At 43.7% G+C, this 23,368-nt stretch overlaps 1 protein-coding gene across 1 annotated transcript in view; it reads right to left on the bottom strand.

The window, feature by feature from the left end:
- CUX1 (cut like homeobox 1) overlaps positions 1–23,368 on the bottom strand; it is a 242,749-nt gene that overhangs the window by 11,052 nt on the left and 208,329 nt on the right. The window contains 2 exon segments of the mRNA XM_054517048.1: positions 1,394–1,582; positions 5,850–6,152. Coding sequence (XP_054373023.1) covers positions 1,394–1,582; positions 5,850–6,152 — 492 coding nt within the window.

The raw sequence follows: 23,368 nt of genomic DNA, 5'->3' as shown, positions 1-23,368 counted from the left end.
CACTGCTTTATTTTATACTGGTTACTGTGACAAGGACTTGAATTTCTTCTTAAAAGCCTGCAAGACTATAATTTTCCCAGAAGCTCCCTCACTGCAATTTTAAATATAATCACCAAGTTCTTGATCAAATGTGTAAATGCTTTCAGAACATCAGTCAACAGCAGAGCTTGCAGTGTACACGATTAATGATGTCTGTGCTAATATCATTAAGGGGTAGCTCCAGAGATGTATATATCATTAATTAGTTAACTGCTGATAATGGCAGCCCACGAGTCTCTCTTGTAAAATCACATGAACATACTAAAAACAGGGCTCTGCATAACCACTGGGTTTTAGTTATGAATTTAAAATGGAGAGACTTGGATAAATTTGCAGGATGTACTTCCTGCTAAGATACCCAGTAACAACTCAGAGCACTCACAGGTCCATCCCCATGACCCTGTTTTATGTGAGCATGACACAAATTTTATTTTATTAACACAATCACCTTACCCCTCCCTATAAAGGCTTCAAATATCATTATTCTGCAATAGCTTTTTATAAAGGCTGCATTTTTCTCTCCTCCCAGCAGCCATCAGTGCAGGACTGGCAAGGAGCTTTCCCAGGAATCAATGCACAGTTCTTCCAGCCCAACATCTGTGACCAGCTGCAGCACTATTGACTAATAACCCAAACCCACATTTCTCATTTGGTAAGGTAAGTTATCAGTGATACACCAGGGCCTCAGTAATTAATCTATAGGAGAAAACAGCAATGACTCCCCAGCAGCTGGTGAATATTTAGGGTTTGGGGTTGGCTTTTTGTTGTGTGTCACAGACATCTTTTATGAAAAATCTTTTCCTTAAGATTTTTTCTCCTGAGAAGCTGAGATGCTTCAAGAACAAAATATAAACAATGGTTATCTGCTGCTGTGGAATGCAACAGGTAGAGTTTTGATTAACTCATGTTGATTGTTTCTAATTAATGGCCAATCACAGTAAGCTAGCTTGGACAGAGAGTCCGAGCCAAAGCTTTTGTTATCATTCTTTCTTATTCTATTTTTAGCTAGCCTTCTGATGAAATCTTTTTTTCTATTCTTTTAGTATAGTTTAAATATAATATATATCATAAAATAATAAATCAAGCTTTCTGAAACATGGAGTCAGATGCTCATCTCTTCCCTCATCCTCAGACCCCTGTGAACATGGTCACAGTTGTGTGTTTGTTTTCCTTTTATTTCGAGACGTATCTGCTTGAGCAAGCATCAAATAAAAGCTCCAAAAAAAACCTGTGGTGAAGTCTTTTTGCACAAGCCTCACAACAGTGGATCAATGCTGCCTCTCCACTGTTTCTGGAGGGCTCTAAAGCCAGGCTGAGGAGTGCAAGGTGTGAGTCAGCACTCTGCTCCTGTTACCTTTTTTCTCCATGCGCTTCATATCCATCAGCTTCTCCACGTTGTTGGGATCGTTGAGCCACAGCTGCATACGGACAAAGGGCTCCCTTCCCTTCAGACTCAGCTTGTGCCAGGGCTTGGGGCGAGCCAGCAGGTCTGAGACAGAGCCTTGGGTCAGCCCCAGGATTGTCTCCCCAAACAAACGCTGACCTGATGGGAAATTGAGAAGAGCATGAATTCACTCAGCCGAGACACGGCGAAGAACACGAGATCATTCCTCAATTATTCTTATTTCACAACTGCTTCAAAAACCCAGAAGAAACATTTAGGAGAATAAATGCTCTGCCCCCCACTAGAAGGGTAAATATTGAGCTTTGGTTTAATCCTCAGGATCTGCCTGGGATAAAGGGAGGAGCTCGACACGTTTGGGGAGCGGGACCTTACAGTGAAACAGTGTGCAAAAAATAAAATGAGGAGAGGAAAAATAAACTGAACTTCTAGCTAAGCAGGCAACTAGTGAGAGCAGTGAGGCTACTTAGCTCTTATGCAGGAGGGCAGTGCCACAGCTTTGTTCCAACAGGGCAATCCAAACATTTCCAGCAATCAGTGAACCAAGAGCAATGCAACCTCCCCCTTCAGCAATGGCCATATAAATGTCCCCACAGAAACATGTATGGAATTTCTGTGCTGTGCTATCTGTGGGGATCTAACTGTGCCTTACTCACTAGAGATAATCAGAATTTGCAATACAATTTTTGTTTTACAATCTCCACAGTATTTCTAATTAAGAATAGTTAATTTTAGTTCTCTTACAAAATGCTGTCATCTGGCAGGGTAAAATCTGCAAATGCTTGACAGTGTACAGTGTTCATATGTGCACTGCTGACAATGATTTTATATGGGGAAGATCTAACTTATTAAGGACTAGGGAAAATGCCTGTGCAGCTCAAACCCAACCACAGAACTGATTTTCTAACCCCCTTCAGTTCAGTGCTCTTCCTCAGCTGCACTGCCTTGATACCAACTTCTGCTGCAGGAGAGCCTGGAGTCATCTGAGTCATCAGGATTTAAGATAACAAATGCTGCTGCCATGGCATTTCAAGATAACCCAAAGATCTTTCCATAACCCCCAAATTTGGGGCTCAGGGTCCTATGTCTGATCTGCAGCTGCTGAGTGCCCTCACTAACACACAACTGAACATTCTCCCTCCACATCCCAGCACTTGTAGCCAGTGGTAACCAACAGATCCCTAAGGGACAATGGGGTGAGTGGGAGTTCTGACCCCACAGCTCTGCAGGAGAATCCCAAGCCTGCAAAAAGCACCACCAGCTCTTCACAGCCTTCCCTGACCCTGACACAGACAGCTCATGGCAAAGATCTGCTCTACAGACCCATCCCCTGCACTTAACTCCAAGATTCCCCTCCTCTTTCTCTTTACAAACATCCCAAGATTTTTGCCTTGGTGGTTTTTTTTTTGCCTATATGGAGAGAGGAGGGAATATGGGACCAGTCAGAAGCTGCAGAACATCCCACTCAGGTGTGTGGGGCAGGTGGGTCTGCAAAGCTTTCAGAGGAAGCAGCTGAGATATTGAGAGGCAGAGAGGTGAAAGGAGAATAGGGCTTAACATGACACACTGCTAATAAGCTCCAAAACTAGCCCTGAAAACAGCTCCTACAGACTGAACAGAAACCTACATTCAGAATTCACTCAAGCTCCTGAGTAATAAGTGATTTTCTACTACCCTCAATATCAGGAAAATCAGACAAAAGAGGTAATTCAGAGGAAATTTTATCAATTTTATCTTTATGTTTTTATCACATGTCTTGCTGGGGTAACCTGCTCCCTATTTGTATTTAAAAACATCAGCAAGGCCTCATCCATTTTCCTGTAAACCTGCCAGCTACTAACAAGATAACACAGCCACTTAAAAAATCTGCTATTGTGTTGCCACATGAACAGGAATATGGGCACAGATTTGCAAAAGGGTTGGGAATGAGCAGTGCTGGCAGTGCTGTTGAAGGAAATGAACCTTTAAACTACAGCCTAAAAATTAAAAATGCAAATGTGGAAGGAGGTAACATCATGTTCTCTAGGTGTTAAGAACAAAGCTAAAGATGTTTGTGCTGTTTATTTCATGTCAGGATATGGCAGGACAGGAGAAAACACCTGAAAGCCTCCCAAGCTAAGGGGGAAGGTGTCAGAAATCATCCCTGGGAGGGAGCAGGTGTAACATGCTCCATCTTCAGCAGAGCACCAGCAATAACAGCAATATTTTTAAGCACAGGTTTCCTAAAACTCCTCCCCACCCTTCATGCCTGTTCCCACTGATGTAGATCCTACTGGATCTCTCATGGAAAGTCTTGACCCTTCCTACAAAATGCCCCATATGCCCTATCCTCAAACAGCTGAGTGCATCTTCTTCCCTCTGTGAGCTCCTGCAGCCCAGCAGGGAATCCCTGAGGATACTCCGACTTTTGGAGCACATCTCAGTGTGAACAGTGTGATGAAGGCACAGAACCTTCAGAGGATGCTTTGGGTTGGAAAGGAACTTTAAGATCACCCAGTTCCAGCTCCTAGTGAAAGGAAAACCTTCCACTGGCCCAGGCTGCTGCAAGCCCTGTCCAAACTGGCCTTGGGCACTTCCAGGGATGGGGCAGCTGCTCTGGGCACCCTGTGCTGGGACCTCCCCACCCTCAGAGGGAAGAATTCCATCCTAACATCCCACCTGAACCTGCTCTGCTTCAGTTTGAAGCCATTCCCCTGACTGGTGAGGGGAGGAGAGACCCACCCAGCTCAGTCTGAACTGTTCTGTACAACTGTGGCCTTCACTGGCTGGTGACACTGGGACACCTCAGCCACCACCAGCTGCCTGTGACAGGTTCACAAGGCCCAGTGGCCTAAAGCAGAGAAACCTGTGCACCAGAAAACCTGGTGCAGCAGCACACTGAGGGCACAAAAGGAGACATTGAAACTGGTTCCACACCTAATGCAGAGTTTGGGGCACATTTCCTGGCTCTTCTGCTGCTTTTTAGGCTTGTCAGCCACACTGTAGGAAAACAAAATCATGGGAAATTAAAAAGACTAAGTAAAAATGGCATCAAAGCAAATGTAGACAAAAATATATTTTTTTTCCAAGCCTCTCTGGAACACCAGAGCAGGTACAGCACTCAATAGCATTTTGCCCAAAAACCAGGGGCTTGGATCTGCAAACCCTTACCATGATTTGGGGCTTTATCTCTACCTTATCTCCACTGAACAAGCAATCACCATCTGCCCCAGCCGAGGGCATGGGCAAGGAATTCTGCTGGGCTCAGTGGAACACAATCTCATTCATGCTCTGTCAGTGATCAGGGCCATTTCCTTTTTTTCTCCCAAATGATGTTAAATGAGAACTTGGACCTCCCCCATCCCAGTATTTTTTCCCCTTAAAAAATATTTTAAGGAAATAACACATTTCTGTGTCTAGATGAAAAGAGGCTTCCTCACATACTAAAATAGAGGAGATTTTACTTTCACAGTCATCACGTTCAGATGATATGGATAAAATTCTTCTCTCATAAGTAACACCACCAGTCTAAATCTAAACTTTTGGTCCTATTTGTAGTGAAGGAAGAGAAGCTGGTACTTCTGGGGAGCACCAGCAATTCCCCTGAACACCTGATGCAGGTGGGCTGGATCCCTTGCTCAGACCCAGAAGCAGGAGCAGGTAACACTGGGACAGCCTTACTGCCCTCCTGCCAGAGCCCTCAAAGGACCCACAAACACTCCCCAAAGCTTTGGGGGGGGGGGGGAAAGAAGGGTTAAAACCATGAAGAACCAGTGATTTAGAGGCACAGTGACAGAATTGATGCGGATTTCCCATACTCACATCAGGTTATTCCCTGTGACTATTCCAAACAGTCATGGCAATAAAGGCAACAGCCAAAAACCCATCTGTAGGCAAAAGCAGCCTGAGTTTTGCACATCTCTAAGCAGAAGAACTGAGTGGCCCTGCACACTTATCTCAGGCTCCTCTAAACCTCAGCTGAGTGTGGATTTTCCCTCCCAGCTCTGCAGGGACACTGTGCTCCTGATTGTGGTGCACCTTCCTCTCCAACCATGCTGGGCTTCTCTACTTCACCCAAAATGGGCCTGGAATTTACAAGTGTGGGGGAAAAAGCCTTTCCCAAGGGGAGATCTCCCTGGCTCTGGGGTTCTGGGGGTGCTGACAGCCTGCTGGACTCTGTTTTGGGAGGTGGGAGCAGTACCTGGCTGCTGAGCCAAGAACAACAAGGGTGTGATGGGATCTGAAGTAGAGTGTGACAATCTGAAAGGAGTTTTCCACCAGTTTAAAAAGATTTTGTATCTTTTTAGCAAGTTAAAGCTTAGGCCAGAGTCAAAGCCAGGCATTCTCATTGACATCCACTGTAGCTAACAATAAAAACATGAACACTTACACATGATTTTGGTCAAGAAATGAGAATAAAGAGATTTACCAAGATTGTTGTCCGTGAGCACTTCCTTGACCCTCTTGGTGATGCCATAGGTGTCCAGCTCAGGGGACATGGCCACCAGTTCTTGGATGCTGAGTGCAGAGTGGCCTGAGAGTGGCAGAGGGGTCGTGGATTGGGATTCAGATGCAGGTGGCTCACTGGATTCCTGGGATTTGCCATCCTTACTCGTCTCTATGGCAGGGCAGGGCTGCTGTACCAACTCAGTCAGGCTTTTCACTGATTCACTGGAACTCATGGGAGATTCAGGAGCAGGACTGCAACTGGCAGAAGTCTTTGGAGTACTTTCTGTAAGTAAAAAAAGATAAAAAAGTCCCCACTTTAGCATAATTGTAATGTTTTGATTGCAGGATATTTAACTTTCCTCCTCATTTATATTCTACCTACTTAAAGAAATGCCTAAGTATGCAAAATGCTATTTGCTATGACTTGGGTACTAAAAAGCCTCTTTTTAAAAACAAGAATTATTTTCTAATTTTATCTTGAGTCGTCTCTGATTTCTTCTAAAGACAAGATGTACAAATACAAATAAAAATCAGGAAAAACTGAAGTGCAATAGTCTGTAAGTTTGCACGCAATTTCCTTGGTCAGGAAATCTCAGTTTTGCTTGTCACAACATTTTTATATAAGGATGGTTTTAAAGCTACCATTCTAGACTGGTTTAAACTTCCTTCTGTGACTTGTAAGAAACTCACTCAGCCACTATTTTGTTCTGTCAATGAGGGATTTTCTACAACTGATACAACTCTCTGTCTCGAGAGTGTTATTGATTTCATTTTGTTTCTTATCACACACATCACATTTCTGCAATTCTCTTTGTCCAGAAATAACAAGATTAAAATACAGTTTGTAATTATGCTGTATTAATTAAAGAATTTGAAAATCCAACATAAAGATATTGAGTGGGTCAGGAGACACCCAAATCTGTTATTGTGACACTTGGTTTAAAGGAAAGCTTTCCCAATCTGTTAATTTGCCAACAACAATAGGTTCTGTACAAATTGTTTCCCCCCCAATAAATTTATCTCTCACAGAATGTACTGACTGAGCTTATTCAGAGATTCCAGACATCTGAGGGTACAGGCTGAACCTTTTTTAAAGCAACATCACGGAGGCACTGTGGTTTACAAGAACCATTGAGGAGATAAGGAGCACGGGCGATTTCTCCATCCACAGCTTTTCCCATTTCTGTGGGGCTGCTTCCTCCTCCTTGCTGCCTCCCACCCATTACCAGGGTTTATGGCATGGATTCCAGCCTCACACATCCCTGGCTTTGGCTCCAGCTGCCTGCAGGAGGCTGACAGAGCTCTCAGCTGCACAAGGAGGAGCCCAGAGCCCATCCAAACCCAAGAGAGCCCAGAGTTTTCTCTGTGGTGCTACCACAGAGGAGTCTCAGGTCCCATCAGGCAGTGGCTGCCAGCAAACCTCACTGTTTTTTGAATTTGTTATCCAGAATATTGTCAGATCATTCCAGAGCATGCAGCCTGTGCAGCATGGAAACATATCCCAAATGCTGAAGGAAAAGTCAGGCCCGGTAGGAGCAGAGTGCAGAGGATAATGGTGTTTGTTGTTCTGGGAGCTTCCCCATGCTGCATTCAAGAGCTTCCCTGACACCTGAAGTTGCTCTCTCAAACCTAAAAATCTGACTTTTTCCTTAGTGCTTTATGTGAGATGCAAAAGAGGAAGACAACAATTGAGGTGCATGTAAATCTTTAAGGTAAAGGGGATCCTACAAATCCTATTTCTTCTCTCTGCTCACCCTGGGTCATCATACAACTGAACAGAAACCCTGGGAAATGTTATTTCTGTATCAGGAGCAGCAGAGGAATTGTACTGTAAATTTGCCCTGATTCACCCATGCGAGGGACCAATTTGGCAGCTCATCCATCTTGTTCACTGTACACTGTCAGGGATGGCATGAATTCCCCACATGATAAACAGATTTCTTCTCAGGTCTGTGTCCTTTAACCCACAGCAAGGTCAAAATTATGGCTGCCTAGCTAATAAACTGCACAGCACTCCTTCAACTTCCCTCTAATTTTGTCCCTTGTGCCAGCTTATACAAATCTTACTGAATAACTGGAGCAGCTGCAAATTTCCTATACAATTCCTCATCTGTGCACGGTGAGCCACACACACACACACAGGGGGAAATAAAGGACAAAATAATAAAAAAAACAAACCCAAAAACCAAACCAAACCCAACCACACAGGACTAAACAAAAGCATTTCCTAATGCCTCCTTCTCCCTCTCCTTTCCCTGCCCAGCCTAATTATGAACACAACAAAGGTAATCTGTGTTATCATCTATCACTGAGATGCTCTCTATTGCTCACATATTAGCTTATTTATTTTTTATATCACTCACCAAGAGCTTACTTGAATTTCATTTTTAAGACCAATCTGCTGCTCATTTACTCCAAAAGGTGGGATTATCTGAATCTAATTTTGGAAGGCAGTACAGATGACAAACTGCTTTTTTTCCCCACCAAAAGGCAAGTGTACAGTGATTTCAGGCGAGGCATTATGTACATGTACTACAAATAACTCAAAATATGTTCCCTATTCATTTTTAGCATTTTTCCCTTCTGGAAAAACATTTTCAAGATCACATAAATATTTGAGGAAAAGATCCATTATTTGGGACAGTAAATTCAATAATCAAATAATGCAAACATTTCCCGTTAATCTACTTAAAAAATTAAATAGACATTTAGAGTACAAGTGACTGCTGACAGAACAAAGGGGAAAATTGACTGTATTCACTATTCCAGATTTAACTGTCAATCCACAGCCATTTCACATGGTTTATGAAATAATTTGTCTGTATTCATTTCTCTCAAGTTCCTCACAAGACAAAGACACAAATTCAGGATATCTGAAAAATATACATTAAGATTTCCAAAGCAGCAATTGAACATTTCCAATGAAAACAATACATTGAAAGCTTATTTCTTTAAAACTTGCTCTGCTTTTTTAACCCCAGACTGCTCTGAAGAATAACACTAACTTAAAAGCAATCCATTTTCTTAAAAGTAATATTCAATGGATGTTTTCACATTTGTGTTTAAGGAGGAAAGGATCATTTTGTCCATATAAATATAAAACTGTATTACAGAACAACCTGCAAACTCCATGGCCTCCATTTATTGATGAAATTATTTCAATAAATTCCAGGTAAACTTTGCTATACCAAAGAGGTTTGTTTTCCAACAGCCTGCATCCAATATAAGATGTGAAGTAAAAGCTCCAAAGCTTCAAAAACGAAGTGATGGAAGAGCTGGAGAGATCAAGAGCATCACCAGTGACAAGGTCATTGCAGAACCTGGGAAATTTTAAAGTTTCAGTAGCCAAAGACATCAGTGGTGCCCTGAGTTTTACTGGGGGAAACAGAGTGTCCCCAAAAATGACTTTATGGGAAGATGGTGACCATCAGACCCTGCATGTGATGAAGACACAGCTTAACATGACATTTTAAATGATAAAAAACTCCATGTAACTTCTGCACAGTTACAGGCTGGTGTTGACAAATGCCATTAAAGATGCAAAGACAGCAGAAATGCACTTAAATCATCCAAACTTTTGAGGATGTAAGTAAAACTGAGCCACGAAAGGGCAAAGGTTCTGCCAGCACTTTTTACATTATTAATTCAAAATACAGTCTGGGGTATAGGGAAGTTAAACCCTTCCAAGTGATTTTAAGGAGCACATTCAAATATGCAGCATGAAAAATAATGATCAAAAAATGTAAATCAAGTGATGTCTGCAGAAATGGGGCAGCAAGCTGAAATGTTTGGCAAGTGGAACTGGGCCCCATTCATGGCCAAGACGTGCAGAGAACCAAAGACAGAGCCCCTGCACTGAAGGGGAGCTGCCAGACTTTGGAGGCAAATGCCTCTGAATAATACACCTGATTCAGTCTGCCAGCACAGATAGCCCTGCACATGTCACTCCTGGAAGAGCACACAGGACTTATTCTTAAGTCAGGAAATTCTTCCCTTCTGTTTTTTTTCCTATAATACTAGAGATTATTATAGGAATAAACAGAAAAAACAGTATAATACTGTGCATACTTTAGATGCAGTCTAAAATGAAGATCTATAAAAGAGTGGAAGCAAAGTCAACATTACACAAATGTCTCCTGTTTTCTTTTAAAACACCATTTTCTCTCTTTCTCTCTCAAAATATTAAAAAATATAAATATATAAATATATAAAATATATAAAATTGCTGCTTGAATGACCATCTAACTGCAACAAAACCCCAAACCATCATCACAGCCTGCCCTTTCCCTCCCCATCCCTTAGTAGCTATCTGGTAAGAAACTAACTTTGCAAACAATTCGGCAAATAGGTCTGAGTATTTTACAAACCTGGTTGAGAACCATACTAAATTAACCCTGCCTTAATTACACAAACATAGAAAATCTTTTGTGGTCCCGCATTCCTTGGCACAATGGATGAATCCAAATGCTGCTCTGGTCCCAACCATCCCCTGCACCTTCCCCACAGCATCTGCCATGAGAGTGTTTTGGAAAATGTGAGGAAGTCTGAAATCAGAGTTCTTGTCTCAGTTCATTGATCACAGGTGGTTTTCCTGAACTCCAGATCTTCTTATTCTTCTCCAAGACTTCCCCATCACCATCTTCCCTTCACCATATTGGGATGAGATCCCCAGTACTGGATCCTGGGGTCTCAGCTGCTTGGCCATCCCACTGATAGTCTGCAAATCAGCTGGAAACACTACCAAAGGTTTCCAGCACAGTCTCAGCCTGACACCTTCCTCTGCTCTGCTCTGGTCATGGGCAGAGTCCCTGCAGAGTGAAAGGAACCCCAGCCTGACACCTCCCTCTGCTCTGCCATGATCATGGGCGGAGTCCCTGCAGAGTGTAAGGAACCCCAGCCTGACACCTCCCTCTGCTCTGCCATGATCATGGGCGGAGTCCCTGCAGAGTGTAAGGAACCCCAGCCTGACACCTCCCTCTGCTCTGCCATGATCATGGGCAGATTCCCTGCAGAGTGAAAGGAACCCCAGCCTGACACCTCCCTCTGCTCTGCTCTGGTCATGGGCAGGGTCCCTGCAGAGTGAAAGGAACCCCAGCCTGACACCTCCCTCTGCTCTGCCATGATCATGGGCAGAGTCCCTGCAGAGTGTAAGGAACCCCAGCCTGACACCTCCCTCTGCTCTGCCATGATCATGGGCAGATTCCCTGCAGAGTGAAAGGAACCCCAGCCTGACACCTCCCTCTGCTCTGCTCTGGTCATGGGCAGGGTCCCTGCAGAGTGTAAGGAACCCCAGCCTGACACCTCCCTCTGCTCTGCTCTGGTCATGGGCCGAGTCCCTGCAGAGTGTAAGGAACCCCAGGCAGTGCAGGCTTCTCTCCTGAGCATCACCAGGTCTGCAGGAGTCAGGGACATTTAGAACTGCAGGGCACTGCTCAAGGGGGACCATTTCTGTGGTGTCCAGGAACTCTTCCCAAGCCCACAGGATGAATCCAACGGGTGAAGCACAGCTCAGATCCACAGCACCCTCCAGCTGGAGGCTCCTTCTGAAGCTCAGGACATCTCAGATGCAAAGACCTGCAGGTGCCACCTGCTCCAAGCTCCCCAGAAGATCTGAGACATCTACAGGACGTGACACCAGTGCTGCTGTATCCCCTCCAAGGAGGCATCAGTGACAGAGCAGTGCTGAGACACAGATAAGGTTTCACCAGTCCCAGAGGCATCACATCTGCCAGCACACACAGATTCCTTCACTGCAACTTCTCCTGTGCATTTTGAGAGCTGCAGGTTTGCTGCTTTTGCTCAGACCCTGCCTCACCTCTGACAGCAAACTGGCTTTGCATCCAAATCCAAAGTTCAGAGATTTGAACTAGAGCATCTGGATCTGTGAGCATAAAGCACAAGCCCACTCTCAGTCTGTCCTCCCAGCACATCTGTCCATCCACAGAGACACCCTGTACTCCTGGAGCTGCTGGGAGAGTAACCTGTCCAACCTTTGCTGATAACACAGGCTCAGCTAATAAACTGCAAAAGGAGTCATGGGGAACGAGGTACAGAACACGGTGAAGTTGAGGAAGACCATGAAAAACACAGAAGGTATTCAGGGCCCTCTAAAAGGATTATGAAAAATACTATATTCCAAAGACAGCAGGCAGACAACAGCTGCCTTAAGTTTCAGAGGGAAGTGGATTGAAAAAATGGATCCACTATAATTTTCAGAGACAAATCTCTGTAGTTTATCTGATCCACTATTTAAATTTCAATACACAGTCCTCTATCTGCAGTAATAATAACCAAAATTCCATTTAGTGTTCATTTGAGCAGTCAGGATAAAGTCATTTCTTATTATCTCCCCACTGTGTAAAAAACAGCTTGAAGGTAGGAAGTCAGCAAGCATTTTCACCAAAAAGTAATTATTGTAAGTGACATTTTTACTGCTGGCATGCCATAAGGCGAACTGCGCATTTGGAAGGACAAGTTGCTAAAACAAAATGACAGGGTACTCTGTGACATTCCAACGAGAACCCAAACATGATTGCACTGGGGCTTGCTTTGATGCACCACTTTTCCCACTGTCCAAAGCTCAGGTTTGTGCCAGCCCAGTCCCAGCTGGCTCCTGAGGGGCTGGGGGAACGGGCACATCCCATGGGCATCCCGGGCTCTGCTTGCTCCCAAATCAGCACATCAGTGGGCAAGATAAAAGCAGACAAATGTGGACAGGAGATTTCTCAGCAACCTCTTAAAAGAGCATTTGCTACTTCAGGGCTGCATTTACCTCCTCATGCAGATGAGTTAATGGACAACAACAGGCCTGGCAGGTTGCCTGAGATCAAAGTGTCTCACACTGGGACTGGATTAGTTTCTGTTTCCCAATGAGGAGGCTGCCCATTCTATCCAAGTTGTGGACCAAAACCTGGTGAATGTTGCCCTGAGAGTCAGGGCCTGGTCACATACAGCTGGGCAACACCCCCAGGACAACCCTGGTACTCAGCTTCCCAGGGTGTGAGAATTTCAGGGAGAAATTTCTTCCCTCCAACCTTCTGTTTGATTTTACCTTCAGCTATGTCTGCCTTTGCAGGGTCTTATCAAAGAATCACAGAATGGTTTGGGTTGGGAGAGACCTTAAATCTCATCTGGCTCCACACCCTACCATGGGCAGGGACACCTTCCACTACCCCAGGTTGCTCCAAGCCCTGTCCAGCCTGGCCTTGGACACCTCCAGGGACGAGAAGAAATTAGCATTCTAAAGTTAATCTTTTAAAGCACCATAACAGCAACTCTCCTCACTAACAGGGGGTGCAGCACAAGCCTGAACTAGGTCATAAAGCTGAGCAGCACTTGTGGGAGAGCACTGCAACACATCCCTCTTCTGACTAATTAAAGAAAACACCCGTGAAAGCGCCTTCTCCCAGGTAGTGCTTTTGGTGGATTTACTCTGAGTGAGTGAACCTTGCCTAGTCACAATTTGCAAATCGATTTGGCTCATGAAAATATGATCCTCCCTACAGTTATAAACTCCCCCAGTTCTGTGTAGGGAGTGCACAAAGCTCCCTGCAGTTTGCATCTCTAATGATGTCAAATATGGTGCAGTTAGAGTTGTGAGCACTCACTGGAGTTGCCACCACTCTGACTGTGGAGAATTTGTTTGTTTGTTTGCTTCATAAATGTTGTAACTTTGGGGAAAATGTTATTTTGGGTCTTGGCTCAGAGGGAAATTTTATGCAGATGGGGGGAGGGATCAAAGGAAAAACCCCTTTAGGAAATTGTGCAGATGTATGTGTGTGTGCACAGAAAGGGGAGGAACCAGCCTTGGTTAACTCTGCAATTACTGGGGCAATATAAAAATAAAAGTTCCCACTCTGCATAGATGTTAATTGTCAGGAGCACATAAAACTGAATAATCAGGATAGATGTTAGAATTACCTGAAAAAACCTGCTTTTGAGTATTGCTGAAGGATTGCTGCAATTTAAGTTGTAGTTTCAATAATTGTTTTAGCTTTGTGCCCCTATTAGAAAAATGTGTTTTCAGCTCTGGGAAGCAGAAGGAGCTGGAGAAAGCAGATGAAGTTGAGAAAAGACTCACGTAAGATGGGAGCTGGTGATGGACTCATGAGGAGAGATTTGCAGCTGGATGTTTAAAACTTGGAGAAGTTGGGCAACCAATTCTCCCTTCAACAAACCTGCAGCCACAAACGCCTCTGAGTTTTAGAAATCCCACTGCTGTGCCCAAAGCTACACCAAGACCTATTTTAATGCTACATAAAGTGGAACCATCAGACTTCTACTGAGTCAGGAGGAGTGGGGAGCACGGATTGCTCTGAAGGATGTCTGGAGTCTTGTGCAGGAAGATACAACTGGAGTCAGTCAGCTCCAGTGAGATTTATCCTGAGATCTGACTTTGGAGCAGACACACCAAGCCCTGACACAACAACACCCCAGGAGAAAACCCTCAGAGGAGAAGAATTAAAGGACATTTTTTGCAATAGCCTGGGGGGAAGATGAGGCCTCTGTAACCCTAAGCATTACTTTACAATAAAACACAGGAAAAAAAAAAAAAAGGGGAAACCTAAGAATTTTTTAGCTAGATTTAGACAGACAGTTGAAAACATCACAGCAATGACCAGGTCAGGCCAACAGCCCCAAATTATCCTATGATTCTGTGATTCCTGAGCAAAAAGTGGGATCTTGGCATTGAAAAGTGAATTATAATTTTTTGGCTTTACAGGTTACCCTTAACCAATAAAAAAACCCTTTCTAAAAAGACACTTTATTTTAAATTAGGTGATTAATGGAAGAATCATGGCTGCTTTAAAAGACATTGCTCTACTCTGCCAACCTTTACTTAATATTCAGATTTTTCTGTTTTTCTGTAACTTAGCTAGAAATCAATATTTAGAAATAACTGCTAGAAAATATTTTCAATAACCTTATTATTAAAGCAGCTTGTGTGCAGATGCTTTATTAAGGATTTTCTGAATGCTAAAACAAATATGTCATGGAAGCAATCAATCAAGATGCCACAACCCCACAGTGTTATATTTTTAGTATCAAGACAAACGTGTGCACAATACCTTTTGGAAAACAGAGGGAGAGCCTCCATGAGGAGGTTGTGCTGCATTTTATGCTGCCTTTGCTGGCTTGCTGACCTTGTGATTTGATGTGTTAAACCAACTTGCTTGAATGTGGCACCAATTTTATGACTGTTTGTTGTCCTCCTGCATCAGGAGCCTGAGTGTGAAGGTATTTCCACACCCTCCTCTGAGATCTGAACCTTGTGTCTGCTCTGGAGCAGAGGCTGCAGCAGGATGCATATGTGCACTGTGCACTGCATTTAGAGAGATCTCCCCCCCTAAACAATGTGGACGTTCCCTTGCCACAGGCAATGTCCACATGGGATGGATCCCAGGCTAATGACTGCCCTCCCTCCTCCTTTCCTTCCTTCTTTTCCTTCCTTCTTTTCCTTCTTTTCCTTCCTTCCTTCCTTCCTTCCTTCCTTCCTTCCTTCCTTCCTTCCTTCCTTCCTTCCTTCCTTCCTTCCTTCCTTCCTTCCTTCCTTCCTTCCTTCCTTCCTTCCTTCCTTCCTTCCTTCCTTCCTTCCTTCCTTCCTTCCTTCCTTCCTTCCTTCCTTCCTTCCTTCCTTCCTTCCTTCCTTCCTTCCTTCCTTCCTTCCTTCCTTCCTTCCTTCCTTCCTTCCTTCCTTCCTTCCTTCCTTCCTTCCTTTCCTTCCTTCCTTCCTTCCCTCCCTCCCTCCCTCCCTCCCTCCCTTCCTCCCTTCCCTCCCTCCCTTCCCTCCCTCCCTTCCTTCCTTCCCTTCCCTTCCCTCCCTCCCTTCCCTCCCTCCCTTCCTTCCCTCCCTTCCTTCCTTCCCTCCCTCCCTTCCTTCCCTCCCTCCCTTCCTTCCCTTCCTTTCCTTCCATCTCCCACCATCAGCACAGAGTCCCTGCACTCAAGACCCTCCTTTTTTGGAGGAGTGCTGGGGAAAGTGCTGAAACAAAATGACATTTACATTGCACACAACAATATTATAAAAGCTATTAAGGTACATTATTTTACACATCCTCATAATCTCTCCATACTGCTTTACTTAATTTGTGATAAAATTGTTGAGAAAGGGTACTTAATGTAGGACAGTCAGTAAAAGTAATTTATCATCTTCCCGCTTCGGTGCTCACGTTATCAGTGAACTCATTTTCTGCATTCATCATGCAATCAGCCTATTATTTGCATATTAATCAGGCAGTGGACCATGAAAGAGCTGCATCCCAGCCAAATGCTGCACTATCTCAGGAGGAACACTCAGTAATTATCATACATCAGTGTTATGATGTGGTAATTGATTATAACATCTTTCTGTTGCCCCTGGGGAGTCCCACTGCTAACCCAGCTTCAGGCATTCTGTGCAGATTTTTCTCTGAAAATTACAGAAACCATTGCTGTCCTTTTATTAATGTTTTTTACCTTTACAATAGACAGCTCTCTGAGCAGTTCCAAGGTACTTTTGCCTTTTTCTTTCTTTTTATTTAATGAAACCTTCATTAGGGAAAACACCTGTCTTGGATAAAAAAAGTTAAAAAAACCCCAAAAACAACCAATCATCCTAATCAGTCCCCCCCCAGAAAACCCAGTTGGGCTCTTTCATATTTGTCCTCTCTCTTTCAAGGTCTGGTGGCTTTTTAGGTGCTGGTGTTGCTTATATAATGCTCTTCCCCATCAAACACAACAAAACGTTGCAACTTCAATAGACAGTAATTGCAAAGTTCGCATAAAGGCAGTTAAGTTGCTTTATTTAGGTGCCAAATGAGAGGCTAATTTTGGTCCTCTCATAAAGGACAAATGAAACATCTGCCAGTTCAAACTTGTACTATTTTTAGGACCCGAGTTCCAGAGGGGTAAACCAGAGAAACAAGCACTAACCACAGCTGTGGTTACACCGTGGTCAGTCTCACACCTCCTTGGTGTGGGAACCCATCCCAGGATCCCTTGGAAAGCAGCAAGAAAAGGGGAGATGGCTCTCAGAAGGGACCAGATCATGCCAGAAAACAGAGAAGGATGCTTTGACAAGGGCATGGAGGGACAGAACAACAGAGGAATGGCTTCCCAATGCCAGAGGGCAGGGATGGATGGGATATTGGGGAGGAATTCTTCCCTGTGAGGGTGGGAAGGGCCTGGCACAGGCTGCTCAGAGAAGCTGTGGCTGCCCCTGGATCCCTGGAAATGCTCCAGGTCAGGCTGGATGGGGGTTGGAGCAACCTGGACTGGTGGAAGGTGTCCCTGCCATGGTAGGGGTGGGACTGGATGGGCTTTAAGGTCCCTCCCAACCCAAATAATTCAGTGATTCTGTGACAAGTTACCATCAGCAATATCTTTGACAAGTATAAATACTGAATGCATGTACTATCAGGCCTTTTTTACATTTCTCGTTGTAATTGTATTTTCTCCTTTTATTGGCTTTTTAATTGGCTTTCTCTTTTCACTTTTATTTAAATTTGATCTCAAATCCACTTTGCTTTGTTTTCAATGCAAGTTGCATTTCTCATCAGATTTAAAATAATCACTGGATTCTTTCATTTGCTGTTTCTCTGGAAGGTTGTTGGCAAGTCAAAAAACCCTACAACCCTACATGCATCAAATGAGGTGAGACAAATTCCTAAGTTTCTCTCACACCCTTAATGTAAAGGACAGGCTGGAAGGGAACTTAGAAGACATTAATTTTCTGGTAATATTCTTTTTTTTTTTCATCTTGGGAATGATTTGCTATCAAGCAATATGTAACTCTATAATCAGAACAGGCTGTTTATTTCCCTGTTTCAGAGCTGCTGGGTGAGGAGGATTTCCATCCCCATTAGAAGATGGAAATAACAACCCGCACATTTGGTGCTCACACACCTTTTCCCCAGTATTTTGGGAAGAAAATAGCCCATTATCTGTTCTTTGAATTGAAAGCAAGGTAATTTTCATCCAGTGGAGGAGCATTTGGTAATTTGCTGAGCAGCAGTTGGGCTGGAGGGCCGAGGGTACCGTGGCCATCTCCACCCCACTGATGGCCACAGGGCTGGACCTGCAGCCCCCCTCCTTTCACCACCAGCAGCCAAAAGACCAACATGAACTTCTGCCAGCTGCCAGAGTCTTCTATCCCCACCAGAAAATCATCTGCTCCCTTTGGAGAAGTGCCTTCCCAAGCTCTTGTGCAGCTGCCAGCCCAGGGGGGACAGAGCCCGGCCGTCACCGCGGCTCCTGACCCCGCCTGGAGCTGCACAGCCCCGGCCTCTCTGGGTGTCTGTGCTGCTCCAGTTGGGCTGAATTTGCTTTTCCAATCTCTCAGCTCCTCGTTTTCCTCCCAGCCCCTCTGTGGTTTGCAGCTGGCAGTGGGGAGGGGTGTGGGTCCCTCCCCAGGGGAGGCCGCGCGCCTCCGAATGCGCACGCAGAGGGGAAGGAAAATGCTGGTAATTAATGAAGTGAAGTAATAAGTAATGAAATTAACAACAGTGGAAGTTACAGAGCTCGACTACTCAATGGCCATGGTTTCTCTCCCTAACTACATCTCCTTTTTAGCAGCTCTCATGCTAACTGCTACTCTGTGAACTACCTGAGAAGCCTGAGGCAATAATGGTCAGGAAAGTTTCTTTTTTTTCACACAGCTTAAAAAACATCTTCATTTATTAATTCTGCTCTTTGAAAATAAAGACTTTAAGGATAAGGCATTGCTGTGCCTGGCTCAGTGCTGCTGCAGAGCCACACTTGAACTCCTTGCTTGGGGATCTCACACTAAGGGGGAGTGAGTGTCAAGGACCCACTTCCCAAATTAACTACAGAAATAAACCTAGCTGCAACCTGACTGGGTAACTTCTCCAAAACAAATGCTAGGAGTCCATAACTGCACTTAGGAGTGAATTAAATTTGCCTATAGAATCCAGCACAGGTCTCCTCTTTGCTGTATTAACAGGAACGTTGTAATTGAGTCACAAGGACTATCAGCCCAGAAAACAGTGTTCACTCCCTGATTCTGTGTTTTATTTTAGCCCTTCTAAAAGCCCTTTAGCCCTTTTCACAGCAAAGCTGTGACCACAGTGAGGACTGAGTTGTCTTCTGCAAATTTAACCAGTGGGTGGTTCCATGGACAGAGAAGAATACAACCAGGAGAGGAATTTCTCCACCAATACTGACTATTTGCAAACATCACTGATGGAAAAGGAGCAGGGCTGTGGGAGGCAGCCTGGGCAGGACAGGTTTCAGAAGGAAGCAGGAATGCCCAGCTGATGGCCAGGAATTGGAGCCAATCCTGTGCTCAGAATCAACTCGAGGCACTGACTTCATGCTGCATTCCCAGGTCCCAGTGAGGTGCCTTGACAGCAATTCTCCTGGTTTTTTTGATACCAGAAAGGCTGCCAGGGAGCTTTTCATGGTCCAAATGTCAGGGAAGTGGCACAGAAGATGATCACACACATTACAGACAGACTACAGCAGCTGCCCTTATGAGGAGCCAACTGATACCCTATGGTTTGAAATCAACACAGCCACAGACAACTGCTCCTGAGCCCAATCCCAAACCACACAGAAAGAATGTGGAAACTTCACCAGGATGTGCTGCAGGGATAAGCATGAAGGTAACTCTTTGGCTGACATTGGAGTTCAGCTCTGAACTTTAAACCACATTTGCACCTAGCACAAAAGGCCACAACTTTCCCAAGTCCAAGACTCAGGAATTGGTCATCAAACACAAAACATCTCTGCAAGGAATTCCTGCAGTCTGCTGTCTGAGCCATGTGATCTCCCTTCTCTTCCATTTCACAGACTACATTAACCACAAACATTTCATGTCATACATTTTTATTAACCTGGAATGCCAGCAAATGACTGCAAAACCATTTTTCTCTCTTTTTTTTTTTTGATTCAACAACAAAAACCAGCTCCAGTTTGGGAAGGTCTGTCAGCATCACTGCACCAATCACTTTGGTGATGTCACAGTGAAAGGATTCAGCTCTTGCTGTGCTAATCCCAACTGTGCTCTGGAGCACCATTGCACAGCTCTGCCCACCCAAACAAACCAGAACAATGCAAGAACAGATGATAAAACACAAGGAGGTGGCTTCTATTTGCCACCACAAGGCTACTGAGCTCTTCTCAGGAGTACATCAGGATGGTGTTCCCAAATTTGGGCTCTCAGCCTGAAACACACTCTCTCCCTACTCTGTTTCTCCAATGTGACAGAATTCTCCTGGTACCAGGAAAATGGGAATATCCACCCAGCACACAGTTAACTACCTGCCCACTAAGCAGCTCTGTACTGGCCAATGTTACAGGAATCTCTATTACATAAATGAAAATACAATGCATACCTGGCTCTGCCATCACACCCTGATCTCTCTGTTAATATCATAACAACACAAAATCATCCTGAGGTTTTTCTGATTTGTGTTCCCAAGGGATGATAAGAAGTAATCTCCCCGTTGTTATTTTGAAAAGAAAGCTTTTATGCATATTTTAGTTGATCGAAATACAGTAGATCTCGGGTTTTTAAATCACCAGATAATACGCAATTATCTCCAGCTAGATTCTGATTTTGAAACAAGCTCTAATTAGCTCCCCATTTTATGCTGCTATAATCCTTTCTTCAACTCCCATGAGTGTTACTATTGCTAAGCAGCATGAGGTTAGGAATGATGGATGATACCCAGAAAGGAAGACAAACAAAAGGGAAATTCAAAATCCCCTGAGATCACCCGCAGCTGTATCGGCAAATGAAGATTTCCACATTAGGTCATAAGACGACCCTTACAGAAACACACACCAAAAAGGCACGTCCTCTTCCCACTGAGTATTTGCAGCCCTTTCATGTAGTATAGAGAGAATATATGTCCTTCACAGAGGATAAAGTAAAAAGTGAATTTAAAAATTCAGCTTTCCTGAGAGCAGCCACGGACGGAATCAACAGCACCAAAAAGGAAACTCTGTCTCAATCTCCTATAGATACGCAGCACAAACCCCCAAAATAAAACCAACTAATAAAAGCTGTGCACAGTACAAGCATTTAGAGAAATATCTGAGCCTTCTCCTGGCACATGGCAACTGTTCAAACCCACCCCAGCTCCCATCAGCAGTAATGCAACTAAATAAGGGCCAAATTCATCAGGAAAAAATGCTGATGCAGTTGGGTGACACTAATTCAACTTTTTTTTCCATGTGATTTGGTCCATGCTTTTGACACATAAATCATTAAAAAGGCAGATTTACCCAAGGGCATTAGAGCATTTAGGTGGAAAGAAATACACAGAAAAAATGTTAGAAAAGGCACAGCAATACTATTTTTGACCACCTAGGGTACAGACACCATTTTTGTGTAAAACATGTTCCCTGAAACTTGCACAAAATCACCAAGCCTTGAGGAAAGCTCACAGGGAGGAAATACAGGTATATACCTGGCTGTCATTTTGGTATAGGCTGTTTTTTATGAAATCCAGCAATACAGCTTCCAAAGAAGAAAACCAAGCTTGGCTTCCCTGTGCCATCTCAACATATATATAAATATATAAGATATATGTATGTTTATCCATTCATTATAGGAAACACTGATGGGCCCATCTGTCTACACGTGAAAATGGAAAATTACTGGACAAAAGGTGAGATTTTCATGAATGAGGTGTTAATCAAAACTTCATGATGTAGAAGTGTAACTAACTGGGCCAGAAATCCAGAAAATCTTGTTAGTTTGATAGAATAGAGCCAAACAGTAATGAAAATATCCCAGCTAATGAAAGTTTGAGTCGTTACTATGCATGTTGACACTCTGTACACTGAAGACCTTCTTGGCAAAGCACTCAGGAGCCACTGAGTGTATTAGTTTAATTTCACTTCTTTTCCTTCATGCATTCAACAAGTTCCCAGCCAATTATATGACATGGAAAAGGCTCCAGACCTTTCCTCGTTTCAAAATTGTTCTGATTAATTTCTGTTTTAAAATTACAAGTATGCAACCTTCTCTCCCTTGATTTTCCTGGGAAACGTCTCAGAAGACCAGAAAATTGGAGCTCCCTCTCTCTCTTTTTTTTTCCTCCCTGCCCTGGAGTGATGGATCTTTCACAAATGCATAATTATTATTACCTTTTCCAAACTGTTTGCTGCATTTTTAATTACAGAACAGCTGCTAATAAAAGGAAATTACCAAACTGCCCTTCCTCATTCAAATAACTTGGTCTTTTTTGCTCTTTTGTTCTGCCTGGTGTCACAACCTTCCTTATGCCTTTGCACAGAGAAAGGCACCAAGAAAAGAACATTTTGTACAACAATTCTATTTTTAATCCTCCGAGAGGAGGTAGAAAAGGGCACGAGCCCATTTTCTCATTTGTAAGTCGGCTTTAAGGAATGAAGGAGGACAATCATCAATAACATGATTTTATTAGCTGATAGGAACGTGTCACCTCACAAAATATTAGCTCAAGGGCAGGAACTGACAAATGACACTGGGAGTGTGGGAGGGAACAAAATATCCCAGCAGCAAAACTGAACTTCCTGAAGGAAATCACTTTCAGCTCCCAGCAATCCCCCCGGGAATCCAGAGGGTGGCTGGATTTTAATACTATGGGCTTGTCTTTCCATCTTTTATAATTAGAGCTAGTCATAAATATGAAGATTAGCAATAACAATGCAGCATTTCCCAGCTCCTCTGATTTCAAATTCCCCCTAAAATGGCTACAATTAATTACTCATATTTTCCACGCCGTCTCAGGCGTTTGTAACTGTGACACTCTTGCACGGCATTGATGCCACAAAAAAAGTACTCAATGGCATGTTTTTAATGAACCATCACAGGAAATTTCCATGTTCCTTAAATGCTTGGCTATAAGTAACAATAGCCCTATGATTGCAAATAATTTTCTCCCATTTTGGTTTTGTTTTCATGGCTTGTTTTTACTGGGGGCATTTTTTTTTCCCTTTCTTTTATGTATTTATTTTCAACTGTTCTCCTTAAGAAAAACGTGGACTGAATATCATCACAAATTTTCTTCAAGTAAAATCTTTTAGAATGCAAAATAGTTTCTCCAGTAGAGAGAAAAAAACTACTTTAGCTGGGATATTTAGAGTAAAGCCAGCAAGCTGCAGAAAAAAAGGAGTATTTCAGAATAGCAGAAAGGTAGAAGAAGAACACAACCCTTCCCTGTCTGTGCCCTGAAATGCAGCAGTTCTCCAGCACAGGGCACTGGCTGTAAGCAGAGAGCAGGGCACGGGTATTTTTCTGGAGTGTTTTACGTCAGTGAAGCATTTCATTGGTAAGAGGCTGTGTGGGTAGAGTTTGGTATCTAACAGCAGGAACACAGCTGTTCTCTCCTGTCCCAGCCTCCCTCCTATCCTGTGACCATCTCTAAAGCCTTCAGCCACTCACTTCCCTGACACTCAGCTTTGCTGCATCTGCTTTTTTATTTATTTTTATTTTTTGAAAATGGAAAGGAGAAAAAAATAAGGTCAGCTGGGAATATTTAACGAAGCTCGAAACAGACGTAACGTGGT

This window comes from Molothrus ater, chromosome 21 (genome assembly GCF_012460135.2).
Source record: "Molothrus ater isolate BHLD 08-10-18 breed brown headed cowbird chromosome 21, BPBGC_Mater_1.1, whole genome shotgun sequence".
Classification (NCBI taxonomy): Eukaryota; Metazoa; Chordata; class Aves; order Passeriformes; family Icteridae; genus Molothrus; species Molothrus ater.
This window is presented reverse-complemented; position numbering and strand designations above follow the sequence as displayed.